Genomic DNA, 15,870 nt, shown 5'->3' with positions numbered 1-15,870 from the left:
GGTCTTCACTGTAGCTACAACGTTCAGATAGTAGGATTTTCCATCATGAAAGCATGGATCAGTCCTGCCTTATATCTAAGGTTTAGGCTGCTGTTGGTGGTGTAATGGTGTGGGCAATATTTTCATGGAACACTTTGAGCCACTTGGGACCAACGCAGCCTACCTGAGTATTGTTGCTGACCATGTCCATCCCTTTATGACCACAGTGGAGCATCTCCTGATGCTACTTCCAGCAAGATAATGCACCATGCCACAAAGCTCAGAGCATCTCCACCTGCTTTCTAGAACATGACGATGAGTTCACTGGACTCCAACGGCCTCCACAGCCAGCAGATCTCAGTCCAGTAGAGCAGCTTTGGGATGTGGTGGAACGGGAGATTCTCATCATGGATGCAGCAACTGTGTGATGCTGTCATGTCAATATGGAGACAAACCTCTGAGGAATGTTTTCTAAAACCTTGTAGAATCTATAACACCAATAATTAAGGCAGTTCTAAAGAAAAAAGGAGGTCCAAGCCGGTGCTAGCAAGGTGGACGTGGTACAGACATGTGACATCTTTTCCTTGGAGGTTTGTGGTTATTTCAGGAGGGCAAAGCCAAACCTCATTACATTAAATTTAACAGCGTGTGCTTGACCGGCCTGCAAGAAGTCCACATCTGTCTTTTAGTGAAAAGGTCTGGAGCATCATGTGGAGGAGAATCAGATAACAACCACTAACTACTGAGCAGCTGGAATCTTGTATTCTGTAAGGCCTCCATCCCAGCTGTCTTTGAGTGTGCTGCTGGCATCAACTTCAACATTTCTTCACATTACTCAAATACAGTGAACTTGGTCAGTGAAAACATAGAAAAACATTTCTTTGGACCATTTTGTACCTAACCTAACTTCTCTTTGGAAATGGGATTTGAATTTTATAAAAGGAAAAGAGCGAAGAATGTTTATGCACCATTTTAGAAAAATGAAGAAATTTGACACTTATTTACACTGTGATTTTAATTATAATATAATTAAAATATTATATATTTTTTTCTCTGTCAGTGTTTCCCTTTTGGCTAATCTACCAGAGGACAAGCTCAGCAAAATAGTGGACTGCCTCGAGGTGGTAAGTTATTCTGTCAAACTATCTATAGTTCTACTGGTGGGACAAATGGACTTTTACATTGTATTGCTTCAGTATTGCACAAATCTGTGGCAGCTCCTGGGAGCCTCGGCACTGCAGATAGCTGCTGTCAAAATATCATTACCATTTGGCCATATACCATTACCTCATGTCAGCATATTCATTCGAGCTCCAGTTGGCAAGAACTCACAAATTACCTTGTTGACGAACAGAGCCAATATTATTCCTGTCATCACCGGGTGCTGTATATTGTTACCGTAATTATTTGACTAAGGCCCCAGAAAGTGTTTATTCAAATGGGGGACGAGTGATTTCTTAAAGATGTGTGAGTGACAGGCTTTTGGTGTGAGGCGACGTGAGTGTGTGAGAGAATGTGTGTCCAGTTGTGTATGTTGAAACAAGCAGCAGACGGGGGCTAATTCCAGTTTTCCTGCAGAAGCATTGTGTTTCAGCTGCGAAGGAGAAAACGGAGCAGAGCCTGTCAGTGTCGGCTCAAAAAAAAAACAAAAAAAAAAAAAAAAAAACAGCCTCTCTCAGCATCTTTTCACAATGAAAATTTCAAGGACGTTTGCTGCAGTCGTCGCTTGTCCTGCTAACTTTCAGCCGTGGGCGAATTTCCTTATCCAGTCATTTCTGATGCAGGAGATTCTCCTGCCTCGTGGCGGTGCGGTGGGGGAGCGGCTGTAACCTAATACAGGTGCAGATGTTCGCTGAGAATCTCACAGATAAAATCAGAAATGCTTGTTAAACAGTTTGGGAATGGGATTTGGTGAGTGATGTGGATCAGAGCACTTTGCTTTTAGGAGTCTGTGTTGGTTTTATATCTGATCAGAAATGAGAGTTTTTATTTGCAAACTTAATGATTTAATTGAAATAAAGAAATGTAAAAATAAAGTATCTTTTAGTGATCTTGATCCAAACTAGCACGTCTTCCCAGATAACTGCAGTCTGGTTTGGGGCTCTGAACTTAAAGGATCAACTTGTCAGAAAACTCATTTAGGATTCCTGAATATGGACTTTCCACTCAGCTTTCTGGGAGAGAAATACCTTCACAGTTAGTGTCTTACTCCAGCTGTGGGAATCCAGTCCTTTTGAGTCCATTTGGGCTGAGGAAAGGCGTGATCCCAGTCCCATTTGGCACCAGTAAAAGTGGTGAATGCAGTTGAAATAAGTTCTGCAGCTAATCAATGAACAGTAAACAAAAACATGCCGACTGCTGACAAATGTAATAAAAGCAGAATATGTCCACCACTGACAGGAGCAGATTAAATAAAGGCATCCGGATTTTTAGGGATACCTGAAGTTTACTAGGAAGAGACATGCTTTCACGAACATTTTTTAGTAAGAATGACCTCTTTCTGGTAAACATTTAACTCATTTCAGGAGTAAAACATGATGACCTGTTGCAGCAAACCTCTGACACAGGTTAAATGCTTCCCCTACCCCGAGCAGGTACAAATCATCCACTTTTTGTAAACTAAACCTCAGCTTGTTGTCTCCTTTGTAACAAACTGGCGTTAAACTAGGCTCTCCTGAATAAAAGGGACATAAACAATTTTGAATTCCCAAGGAAAAAGCCACTTGTGTCAAGAGTTTTTAAGAGTAAACACCAGGGAATCTTTATGCGTCACCCTTACTCCTGGCACTTTTCACTTCTTCACCTTTTTCAAATAGACGATGATCTGGCAGCTCGCTTGGGCCCGTTTGATGGATTAGATACACAAACCGGTGATTAGGTAAACGTCCTGTGACCAACAGGACGAAATAGAGGAACGAGCCACTGAAACACAGCTTGGAACCACTCAGAACTTTGTTTAAGTGTCGATTATTTAAAAGGTGTCATTTAGTTTTATGATGTTCCTACAACAGAACTAAACATTGAGCCAAGTTATGTTTCATATGTATCAGCTGGAGTGTGTCAGAGTACCGATGACTGGCCTGCTTCCAAGCTGAGTAAAGCTATTTTATGTTAGTGCCATCTGATTGTGGCAGGTGTTTTATAATCATAAATATTCTGAATTAATGCTAAAGGAATATATTATGCAAAGAACTGAAGTAACAATAAAATAACTGCATCACAGTTCTGTTTCTTTCATCTGGATTTAGATAAGGATTTTTCTTTCTATAGTACGCTTTCTGAGAATTCTTCATTGTTTTTTTCTGACATTCATATCAGGTAATGGTTAGTCTAACAACTCCAGTTCAATATGTTTCATGAACCTGAACCCTGTGTAATCAGGGAACACAGCACCAGGAGACAACGGTTTATGCTCATAGCCACATTTAGACAGTCCTCACACCTACACCCAACATTAATCTGAAACTTCTCATAACTCCTCCTGGACAAACAGTATAATGGTTCATCTGTAGAGAAATACACCATTACGCACTTCTGGTGAATCACAAGAGATTGTATCTAATCAGCCAATCACATGGCAGCAGTCCAGTGCATTTAGTCATGTAAAACTGGTCAAGACAACTTGTTGACGTTCAAACTGGCCATCAGAATGAGGAAGAAAGAGGATTTAGGTGGTCTGAGTATCTCAGAAACTGCTGCTCTACTGGGATTTTCAAACATAACCATCTCCAGGGTTTACAGAGATGGTCTGAAGAAGAGAAAATATCCAGCGAGCAGCAGTTGTCTGGACCAGAAAGTCTTGTTGATGTCAGAGGTCAGAGGAGAATGGGCAGACTGGTTGGAGATGATAGAAAGACAACAGGAAGTCAATTAAGCACTGGTTCCAACCAAGGTCTGCAGAACAGCATCTCTGAACACACAACACGTCCAGCCCTGAAGCAGATGGGCAACAGCAGCAGAAGACCACGCCGGATGATGTCGCTTCTTCTCAGGCTCTGCTTCATACAGTTTTAAAATGTTGTTTTTATGGATTTTTGTGGGTTTTTTGTGCCGCTCACTTCAACAGAGATTAATTCTAATGGAGACCAAACTGACCACTATCAAATTCTAATAAAATATTCCCAAAGCAGACATTAAAACCATGTTCTTTAACTTTTAGTCTTGTTTGATGTTTCACATTTCATTTATCCCATGGGTCTCTTAATTGCTCTCCAGATCAGCTATCTGAGGAGCTTTGACTGAGCAGCAGCTGTCATCCTGTAGTGGCTAAGAGGAATCAGGTCGAATGGGCTGATGGCTAAACCCAAGTAATGTTTTGGTTCTGACTGTTGTCCTTAACAATTCTATTCTTGTTCTCAGGAATATTATGACAAAGGAGAGTATGTCATCCGGGAGGGAGAAGAGGGCAGCACCTTCTACATTATCGCACAGGGAAAGGTAAGGTTCCAAACAGGATTCAGCTCACGTTAAATATGAATAACATCACTCTGACTTTAACTGCCTTATATCTGAAACCAACAGTAAGTCTTACAGTAAATGTGCACAACCAAGAACTTTATGCCCATCACAGCTGAACAAGCAGAATGTACTCCTTATCATTTCTGAGGCATATTATGGCTTCAGGTTCAATATGAGTACACAAATCAATATTCTTTTTTGGTTTTATTAATGTCAGCGTGTTGTCTGAGATCTGAACTTCAATATCGTGCATGACTCCACTAAGTAACACAATTCTTTCTCTCTTTATCAGAACTTTTTTCTGTCCTGTTTTGTTTTTTTGTGTTTTTGTTTTTCAGCTCAACATTTCAGCCATATATGGAAAATTAGTCTTATTTTAAGGTTTAAGGAGGTTTGCAGAAAGTTCATTAAGCCTATATGTAAGTTACAAGTATGACTGATGAATCAAAACAGACTAATTATGATATAGGAAACTATTTCCTGACATCTGCATGTATTTCTGTGCAAAGATGGAGTGTAAATATTCTCCTGTTGTCTCTCTGTCGGTCGTTTAAGTGTAAATATTTTTTAGGTTATGAGCTTTTTAATGGGACCCCTACATGTATGTTACTGATTTTAAATAAAATCTATCTCCAAATTATATGCTATAAGGAAAAAAAAAGGTTTCTATGTGAAGAGTTAGCTTAACTTTATCAATAATGAAAATATGTTTCACACAAGCTGCTCAGATATGTTAAGCCTGCTGCAATAAAAATCCATTATGGCCAAAGATGGAGCATAATCCTGCTCTCCAACAGAATAAATCCTCGGGTGATTTGGTTAGATAATACTGTGTGATGTCTCTGTTTTACTGATCAGGATGTTTCAGTCTATGAGGTAAAAGCTTCTCTTCTTACGCAGGAGTTCTGCAGGACACGGCTTTATTCTTCTGGTGTTCACCTCAAGTCTACACACACACACACACACACACACACACACACACACACACACACACACACACACACACACACACACACACACACACACACACACACACACATATATGTATACAGACCATTAACAAAGAAAAACAAACAACAGAAGTTGACCAAAATCCTAAACAGTCACTAAAAATGTCCACCTGACAAGGTAATAAACACCAAGACCGTGTTTTGTGTCATGGTCCCTAAATGAAACAAGACTCAAAAGAAATGAAGCGTAACATATAAGAGACCAACACCAAGCAGCAACATTTAAAAGATATTTTTAATGCAACCAAAACCAACAAGGGAGAAGAGAGCCAAAAGATGGGAGAAGACTGCAAACCAGCCACACAATGTGCCGCAGGATCTGTGCTTCTCCCAGAACCTAAAGTACCAAACTAACCTATAAGAAACCAAAACTAAAAACAGGACCGGTACTCCCAACTCAAAAGCAAAGAAGTCTAACAGAGTTGCAGCAGTGTTGGTGGTGGCAGCTAGGACACTGCCTCCTCTTGGCTTTATACCCCTACAGGAGTCCATTCCAGCCAATCACTGAACAGAAAAAAGTTAATAATCACACACACAAGGTGAACACCCGTGCTGACAGAGGCACGCATAACACTTGTTAACCTTAACCTTAACCTTATGGTGCTTTATGTGTAACAAGCAGATCATGCACTCATTTGAACATTAGAAGGTTTAAAACCGTTTTGGATTCATAAAGATTTCTGCATCTGAATATAAAAGACAAACAGCAGAATTGTGAACTATAAACTATACTCAGAGCAACATACAGTGCATTGCAGCAATCCAGTCATAAAAGTTAATGATAAAAGCATGACTAACTCCAGGTCTATGAACGGGAGCTTAAGCTTCACCTTGGTAATCACTCCAAGCTGGAAAGAGTTGGCTTTAACAGCTGCACTGATCTGCTTATCCAAATTAAACGAGCGGTAAAGTCATACCCAGATTCCTCTAAACAGAGCGATTTTACGGAGCCAAAGGGCTAAGGATGCCACTGCAAAGCGGCTCTGGCCTTCCAAACCAAATTGATTTAGTTCTACCTTCATTGATATATAAAAAAAATTAATTTCAGCAAGGTTTTAAGGTCATTTAGACAGTTCAGTAAGGGCTGCATTGGATTTTTACAGTATGATTTAATGAGTAAATAGATCTGGAGGTCATCTGCAAACTAGCAAAAAGAAATATGTTTTCTAAACATTGATTCCACAGGTCCTCCCGTGGGCTCACCACCTGCAGGAGGGGCCATAGGGGGTCGGGTGCAGTGTGAGCTGTGCTCGTCATGGACTATCCATAACGAACACCTTGTTCAGACAGAAGAGTGTCCACATGTGCACTTGGCACCAGGACACTCTAAGCCGCAGTTTGATGATAGACTTTGTAGTCGTGTCATCGGACTTGTGGCCGCATGTTCTGGACACTCAGGTGAAGAGAGAGGGGCGGAGCTGTCAACTGATCACCACCTGGTGGTGAGTTGGCTCAGATGGTGGGGAAGGATGCCGGTCAGGCCTGGCAGACCCAAGCGTGTTGTGAGGGTCTGCTGGGAACGTCTGGCAGAGTTCCCTGTCAGAAAGAGTTTCAACTCCCATCTCCGGCAGAGCTTTAACCATGTCCCAAGTGAGGCGGGGGACATTAAGTCCGAATGGGCCATTATCGAGGCGGCCAGCTGCAGCTGTGGCCGTAAGGTCGTCGGTGCCTGTTGTGGCGGTAACCCCTGACCTAAGGCAAAAACTCAGGCATGGGAGGAGTTTGGAGAGGCCATGGATAATGACTTCCGGATGGCTTTGAGGAGATTCTGGTCCACCATCCGGCGGCTCAGGAGGGGAAGCAGTGCTCCGTCAACACTGTGTACAGTGAGGATGGTAGGCTGCTGACCTTGACTCGGGACGTTGTAAGCCGGTGGAAGGAATACTTCGAAGACCTTCTCAATCCCACCAACACGTCTTCCGATGAGGAATCAGAGTCTGGGGTAACTGGTGCTGGCTCTCCTATCTCTGGGGCTGAGGTCGCTGAGGTGGTTAAAAAGCTCCTCGGTGGCAAGGCCCCGGGGGGTGGATGAGGTCTGCCCAGAGTTCCTTAAAGGTCCCATATTATGCAAAATTCACTTTTTAATGGTTTTGGAACAGTCATACTGGTCCCCCCGCATGTGTAGGAGACCCGTAAGTGTGAAACTCTTTCAGGCGCTCTCTCTCCCCCCTGCTCCACCTCTAGGGAAGTAAGCGCTGAAATGAGCTTTTTTGAAAGCGTGTACGTTATGACGTCATAAGGGACAATAACCACTCCCCACAGAGCGATGGACCCGTCTACCGGCTCTCAAAGCCCGCCCTCTAAAAATCACCTAGCGCCCAGTGTTTTTCCCTCTTCGGCAACCCTCGTTAGCGGACATGGCTAAGCGACAGAAGCACTGTTCTGTTTGTGGCTGCATAAATGAACACGAAAACGTTTTTTTACTTCCATCCACTGAACCCACGAGGACTGAGTGGATTAATTTTATTTTTGGAGGAAATGTACCCGGAAAACTTCCAAAGGTTTTGCATGTCTGTGGCCAGCATTTCAAAGAGGACTGTTTCCACAACATGGGGGCATGGAAAGCAGGCTTCGCCAACCGTTTGAAGCTGAAGCCAGGTTCAATACCAACTGTCCGTGACACAGCTGGAGAGGTAAGAGCTGGCAGTTATTTTATCGTTTCGGCCTTATTAGTCTGATAGCTTGAAAATATATTAACCTGTCAATCACCTCATGACGGGCGATGCGATGGGCGGAGCCAACAGCTGAGCTGCTCCACCAGGGTTCCGCCCACCATAAATGGCACATTTCTGAAGCTGCTAAAAAGAGGGAGGTGAAGAGAAGCCGCTGCACTCAAACTGAGGGTCGATTTGTCCATACCATGGCGGAAATATTTCATTTAGATATTAATGAATGGTCTCAGATTGGGAATAAAGTGTATAATATGGGACCTTTAAGGCTCTGGATGCTGTAGGGCTGTCTTGGCTGACACGCCTCTGCAGCATCGTGTGGACATCAGGGACAGTTCCCCTGGACTGGCAGACTGGGGTGGTGGTCCCCCTCTTCAAAAAGGGGGACCGGAGGGTGTGCTCCAACTACAGGGGAATCATACTCCTCAGCCTCCTCGGTAAGGTCTATTCAGGGGTGCTTGAGAGGAGGGTCCATTGGATAGTCGAACCTTGGATTGAAGAGGAGCAGTGGGGTTTTCGTCCTGGTCGTGGAACAGTGGACCAGCTCTACACTCTCTTCAGGGTCTTTGAGGGGGCATGGGAGTTTGTCCAACCAATCTACATGTGCTTTGTGGACTTGGAGAAGGCATTCGACCGTGTCCCCCGGGGACTCCTGTGGGGGGTACTGGTAAGCTGGTTTTACTGGAACAAAAAGCCACTGTTGTGTCGAGGCCAGTTTCCTTGTACAGCTCTGTTACCCTGTGAGAACTGTTCTTACTTCTAAACACAGAGGAACCATATCTGACAGTTGGGATGCAGTTTGCAATATCTATGAAATCATGAACCTCTACACCTGAATGAACCTCCATGACCTACCAGATGACATGCTTTCATTGCAGTTGTTGAGGCTTTTTGAGACACGGCGGCTACTTTTGATGCAAAACATGTTTGAGAAAGTGAGGCGCTTGAGTGCACTATAGAATGTGATACATGATTCCAAAATTAGTTGGCAATAATTCATACACAGTGTTCCTTTAAAAGGCTTGTGTAGAACTTCACAAGGTATCAAGATCCATTTAATTTGAATCAGGTGTGTTGGAGCAGGGAAACATCTAGATAGTGTTAATTTCGTTAACGAAAACTAAACGAAAATATTTTCGTCAACGCACATTTTTCACTGGACAAAAACTAGACTAAACGAGAATAAAATCCCCATTAATAAACAAGAACTGGAACTAAATCAGAATGCATTTTCATGGACTAATAAAGATGAGACGAAAATGTAGTTCACTAAATAAAAACTGCACTAAAATCTATGGACATTTCAGTTTATGAACAAAGACGAGAAGAAAATTATATTATATTATTGTATGATATGATTTTGTCAAATTCTCTCTCCTCCGCCTCCTCCTCCTCTGCTCTTCCGCCACACACTCAGTGACACACCCCCTCAGTGTTGCCAACTTAGCGAGTTTTCAGACCCATCTAGTGACTTTTTTTTCACAAAAGCAACTAGCAACAAATCTAGCGACTTTTTCTGGTAGTACTGGAGACTCTTGAAGACTGACATGAATGAAAGTAGTTTACTCTTTTCAATGTGGAGTCAGTGCAGCGCAGACCCCTCCCCCATCCAGAAGCACTCAGAAGAGGCTTGGTCCTCACGCAGCACACAGCTCTCCACTGCAGCCGCTTGGTGATTTTGTGTGTGGGTGGCTAACTTACAATAGCTTCTTAGCATGTAGCAACCATAGCCACTTGTTGATAGAATTGTGCGTGAAGTTGAATTTATGCCAACTTAGATTTGGTGACATAAAATGCTGTTCTGTTTGTCTTCAGGTTACCATCACAAGGACCTGATCTGAATTGGCATCAATATTAATATAAATAAATGCCTGTAAACATAAAAATGCATGCAATAATTTCTGCATAAAATAGGATCGTTATGTTTTAAGTATGAGTTATAAATGGATTGTTAAATGTAATTTAACAATATTAAACTACATTTAACAATGTTTTACTAACTACTAAGTAACAATGTAATATACTACTAACAATGTTCAATATTATCTGCTGACAAATAAAGTAAAAGGGGGGTAAAAATGATTGTCCTGACTAAAACTAGACTAAAATGTTGACAGTTTTTGTTGACTAAAACTATACAAATAAAATTGTTTTCTTGGGGTAAAATAAAGACTAAAATGCTCGACTTATAGTTGACTTAAAACTTGACTAAATAAAAACGGGATGAGGTTGACTAAATGTGATAAAAACTAATAAGCGCGATTGAAACTGGACTAAAACTGAGACTAAATTTAAAAATGGCTGATAAAATTAACACTACATCTAGAAACCTGCAGGAAAGTTGCTCTTAAGCTCTTAAGGCTTTGAAAGAAACACACTGTTGATCACTGGATTAAATACAAACTTAAAGCACAAGAATTACTTCAACAGTTTGTCTTGCTGCAAACAAAACCTAAATGTGAATGTTGTGTATCTGACCCCATTTTGTAAACTTAGGTTATCAGTGCTGATGGCCAAAAGATGGTTAAAAGACTAACACAACCAGTTATTTTCTAACACCTCCAGCACACTATGTTGTCTAAGCATTATCAGAGTGTGGGAGGCCTGTCTGTTAGTCAAATAAGTCAGTAACCTGACACCAGGGAGCCAAGGCAGATGTAGAGGGGCCACCGTTGTCCACAGGGGACTTTCAAAATGCCATTATGAACTGATGTGAGACAGCAACTCCTAAACCCAAAGCAAACCAAACCAGAGAGAGAGACATGTTGTTTAGGAGGAAGGGGGCTAATACAGGAAATGGCTCCCCCATCCCCCAATTCTACCCCCTGACCAGGGAGGGAATAAACTCAGAAGGCCTGCCACCAGGAAAAACAGGGGAAGTGAGGGTCACTGAGGTCAAAAGGGACACTTAGCTAAAACACACTCAGGCCATTATGGCTGTGATGTCATTGTGGCTTTCTTAAACGGGGACGCTGCCACAAGTGGGCTGTTTGACCTCGACCGGGGTGGGCCACTGGTTTTTAAAGCCTCGCAAATTACAGAGAAGTTTCACAACATCCAGGCTGCTGGAGAGTTATGTTGAAAGCTGCTTCTCTGGTAGGTAGCTGTTAGAAGAATGAGGAGCAGAACAGAGTCCTGATAAAACCCGCTTCCAATTAACGTGTGTATTTGGACAACATGTCAAGACAACACAAAGGGCATCAGTGCCACTTAAGTTGCACACATTCCATCATGTTCAAATTATTGTAATTAAGAATGCCATTTTTTTAAGGCTTAAGAGACTAAGTTTTTATAATGAATGTAAAATATATAGAGAAAATGAAAAACAGCTGTAAAAACTGAAAGAGAGACATGAAAAGTGGTTTGAAGGTTAAGAAAACCATGTTGTGCAGGTGAAGGTGACCCAAACCACTGAGGCCAACAAGCTGCCGCAGATCATCAATACGCTGCAGAAGGGGGACTACTTCGGAGAAAAAGCACTCATAAGGTAAAAAAAAAAAAACTAAAATAAGAAACTGTCATTGACCAATTCGTTAAAGTTGCTACAAAAGATAAGCACATGAAGAAAGAGACGTGCTACCAGCTTTAAAGACCCACTCCAGTGAAAATCACGTTTTTCACATGTTGTTGTTCACATATTCATCTGGGAAAATTCACCCCGCAGTTGTCATGAAGGTAAACTTGACCTATGAAACCTTTTTTTTTGTACCATGCTTTAAACATTTCTGCTGTGAAGTTGATCTTTTTATAATGGAAGTCTGTGGGGATTGACTCTGTTTTGGAGCCAGCCCCTAGCGGATGAGGGGTGAACTGCAATTTTTTGCACTTCCACATAGGCTTCACATTTCACCACGGGAGGTTGCCGCTTGTTCTGTGCCGAAGCAGAGTCCTGGAAAAAGGCACAGGTTTTGTGATTTTTGCCAAAAACTTCATAATCACAATTTAAAGACAGCTGAGAACATTTTAAATAAAAAACATTGGAGTGGGTCTTTAAAGAAACGCTGCTAGACTTGAATCTGTTGACATCTATACTGGAACAGTATATATATGCACAGTGGCAGAGCTAGACTTTATACATGGGGTGGCCAGAGGGTGGGCAAGACTTAATCAGTGGGGCCATACAGTAAGAAGGAAATGAATGATTAAGCGAGTGCTCCTCACTCAAATGCAAACCTATGTCAGTTTTCCCATCTTTCTGGGCTTTTGTGTCTTTTTGGTAGCTCAAAGAACGACCTCTTGTTGTCTGTGGAACAATTATATCTATGGCCGCCAAGCACAGCACAACTTTTTGCACAACTCAAAGCAGTCTGACTGTCACTTAATTATAACGTCCCATCTTCTTTGAATTCATGCTTGTGTTGGTCTTACTCTCAAATGTTAGTCGCTTTGGATAAAAGCGTCTGCTAAATGACAGTAGAATAGAATAGAATAGAATAGAACTTTTTGGCATATTTAAAGGAAACTAAGAAAACCAAAGAAAAATCTATGAGGATTGACATTATAAAATCCAATAATGTTACGGTTTAGCAACCTTTTGTTTTAACAGGCAAAGGGTTTACAGATGTTCCCAGATGTTTGTACCTGCCCTGCACCTGTAAAAATCCTTTAAAAAATTCCTGGATTTAGGTGGTAATCCACATACCCCCCAAAATCTGATCACTTTTTCCTTATTCCATTTCAGAGATTTCCTGAACAGAATATTACTTTCCCAAAAAACTCTGTCAATATATTTTTGGGAGAAATGACAAGTAATTATAATTCATTACCCTTATAAAGTAACATGCCCAACACTGCAGGTGATCCATGCATGTCTGGAAAGACATTTCTGTCCTCCTCCAGTGACCGGTCTATCACCAGAAGTGGCACATGGGGGATCCAATCAGATTTCAGAGGTGGCCCCCCTGGTCCCCCCTCTAAGTGCTGCCCCTGAACATTCAGTAAATCACTTTTCTTTCATCTTGAAGTGTTTTGGGGGCTTTTAAATGGATGCATTGAAAATAAAAAAGTCTTCTGTGTTCATGCTCATATTTGTGCTGTACATGTGTTTTTAAGTGACGATGTCCGGTCAGCCAATATTGTTGCAGATGAGAACGGGGTGGAGTGCCTCATCATCGACAGAGAGTGAGTCCACAAAGTTTTGCCCCTTTCATTATCACACTGAAGAAATGTGCAGGAGTGTCATTTGGTAATGAAATGATCTGGTTGGTCTGTTGGTGGGGGTAGTGGGATGCATCCGCAGCCTACATTCCAGCTGTTCCACGTTAATGTGCCGTTGTTCTTGCAGAACATTTGATCAGACGGTGGGTAACTTCAATGAGCTGCAGAAGCACCTCCAAGGCTACGTGGCGACACTCGATCGTGATGATAAGAAGAGACATGCCAAGTAAATGTCCGACTCTCGGGACAATGACCATATATGAACATGAACTACATTTTTTTTTTAGCAAACAGTAAATAGTTAAAAATTTGAGGTGTATATTCTTAAAGGGGTAAAATTTAGATAGCAGTGTTGTCATATTTGGAATTACATGTCTCTCACTGCTTTCTGTCTGTGTCCATTCAGGAAGTCATTGTCTCGTCACCAGAGTCAACCACTGTCTCCTGACTATATGCAGCTGAAGGACATGGTGTCTGCGTTCTCGTCGTCCAGACCCTTCAATCACCTGGAAGTCATTGCTACTCTTGGGGTTGGTGGTTTTGGACGCGTGGAGCTGGTAAGCCCTGAAGCATTGCTAGTTATGTTCATTCTGACAACATGAATTAAAGCAGCATGTCATGCAAAACTTCTTAATTCTATTATTCTAATTTAGATTTCCAGCTTTCTCATTATCCTGATGCAGTGTTTTATATTTTTATTTGTCAACATCTTGTTGTGACTGTTCTGTTGAATAATCCAGAAAAGTGTTCTGTGGTTTGATGAAAGCAAGAACATCAGTGTTGTCAGCTTAAGCCGACATTATACTTGTTTTAATTACACATACGCGTGTTTATCATGGCTTCCTCACATATTTTGTACTGGTTTGAAACCTGGTTTGTGCAGATAATCAGAAATGAGCTATTTAAAGCTGCAATATGCAAGTAACCACTAGCTGCAGTGTCGAGACCAATTCGACCAGATGTAAGGCCACGGAGTGGACAGCAGTAAAAATGGTGGAAGGTTTTAAAGACGAGACATGGCATGCTTGGTTTTTACCATCTATGATACTACTGCTGTCGTTATTGTGTTGTTTACTCCCTACAAATTCTACAGCTCTACCCGGTCTGAGATCTCTAGTGCACCCCCTAGCTGAATCCTCCAGTACCAAACGTAATACACAAGCAAACAATTAAGATCACAATGGAGCAGGTTGACAACATGAACCAGATGATACAAACCAAGTATATTCTCAGCCTCAGAGTTTTTAGGAATTTAGCAATAATAACAGTTGGTTTCTCTCTGATTTGTCTGTCTCAAGCTGTTAGATCTTTGGCAAACTTTGCAATTTTGCATAGTGCAGAAAATAATTTGCACTGATAATAAATTTATATGATCATCTAGAATCATATGAGCAAACTAAACCTGCTGAATCCTTCCAGTGAGGAGAGGGGTGCTTTCCTGTCATGTGTCAACCTGTAAAATCCATCTGTAGGTGCAAGTGAGGGGCGAAGACATCACGTTCGCACTGAAGATCATCAAGAAGCAGCACGTTGTGGAGAACAGGCAGGAAGAGCACATCCACTCAGAGAGGAGGATCCTCGCCGAGGCACGCTCACCTTTCGTTGTCAAGTCAGTCCCCCTGGTTTACCTTCAAACAGATTTCCATTCTTTATCCTACTTGCTGAATCTTTGCTCTATTTGTTTGTGAAAACAGTGCAGCACTTATTAGTTTTTGATGAGAGCACAGCGAGGCCCTAAGCAGGTTCCATCTCCTCCGTGGAGGTATAATGGCAGCAGATATTAAAGTGTCCCATAAAAAAATGCAGTTACTTTTCATGAAATATTGCAACAGCAGATTTTCTTTGCCTTTTGTGTGATTATGATTATTCAATTCCAGTGTCCACTGGAACAGATTCAGATATTAAAGCCATTCTTCACCTTCTGAAACGCTGCTTCCTGCTTAGGTCATCTTTACACACCATATGTTCTTGTTTTATTTATAATCTCTTTTCAGCTCTGATGTAAAGAAATCAGAGATTTAATGTACAGCTACAGTGTGGTGGAGAGTGACATCCACTGCAGTTTTAAATGCTTTTCAGCGAGACTATAAATCTGTTCTGACCCATTTATAAATGACTATTGCTGCAAAAGCACACAAACTATCTCTAAAGTAATGCCTTAATATATCCTCACCAGCCACTTAACAGGTCCATCCTGCTAGTTTTGCCCCCTTTTTTCCTTCAGAACTGCCTTAATTCTTGGTGCCATAGATTCAACAAGGTGTTGGAAACATTCCTTAGAGATTTTGCTCCATATTGACACAACATCATCACACAGTAGCTGCAGATTTTTCAGCTGCACACCCATGACGAGAATCTCCCGTTTCATCACATCCCAAAGATTTTTGAGCTTTGTGACATGGTGCATTATCCTGCTGGAAGTAGCATCAGAAGATGCTCCACTGTGGTCATAAAGGGATGGACATGGTCAGCAACAATACTCAGGTACTGAGCAGTTCGATCCAGGCTGGTACGGTTTCAACCGAACCGTACCGGCTGTTTTAAATGGTTTTAAAATGGTCCAGCCAGTTCAGGCGAGCGTTCCCACTGCAAGTTGG

At 41.8% G+C, this 15,870-nt stretch overlaps 1 protein-coding gene across 1 annotated transcript in view; it reads left to right on the top strand.

The window, feature by feature from the left end:
* Positions 1-15,870, top strand: part of prkg2 (protein kinase cGMP-dependent 2) — a 35,996-nt gene that overhangs the window by 14,815 nt on the left and 5,311 nt on the right. The window contains 7 exon segments of the mRNA XM_041998337.1: positions 1,040-1,103; positions 4,339-4,416; positions 11,509-11,603; positions 13,169-13,237; positions 13,401-13,499; positions 13,680-13,830; positions 14,746-14,882. Coding sequence (XP_041854271.1) covers positions 1,040-1,103; positions 4,339-4,416; positions 11,509-11,603; positions 13,169-13,237; positions 13,401-13,499; positions 13,680-13,830; positions 14,746-14,882 — 693 coding nt within the window.

Source organism: Melanotaenia boesemani, chromosome 11 (assembly GCF_017639745.1).
Source record: "Melanotaenia boesemani isolate fMelBoe1 chromosome 11, fMelBoe1.pri, whole genome shotgun sequence".
NCBI lineage: Eukaryota > Metazoa > Chordata > Actinopteri > Atheriniformes > Melanotaeniidae > Melanotaenia > Melanotaenia boesemani.
The sequence above is the reverse complement of the archived record's forward strand: the minus strand, read 5'-3'. Positions and strand labels throughout refer to the sequence as shown.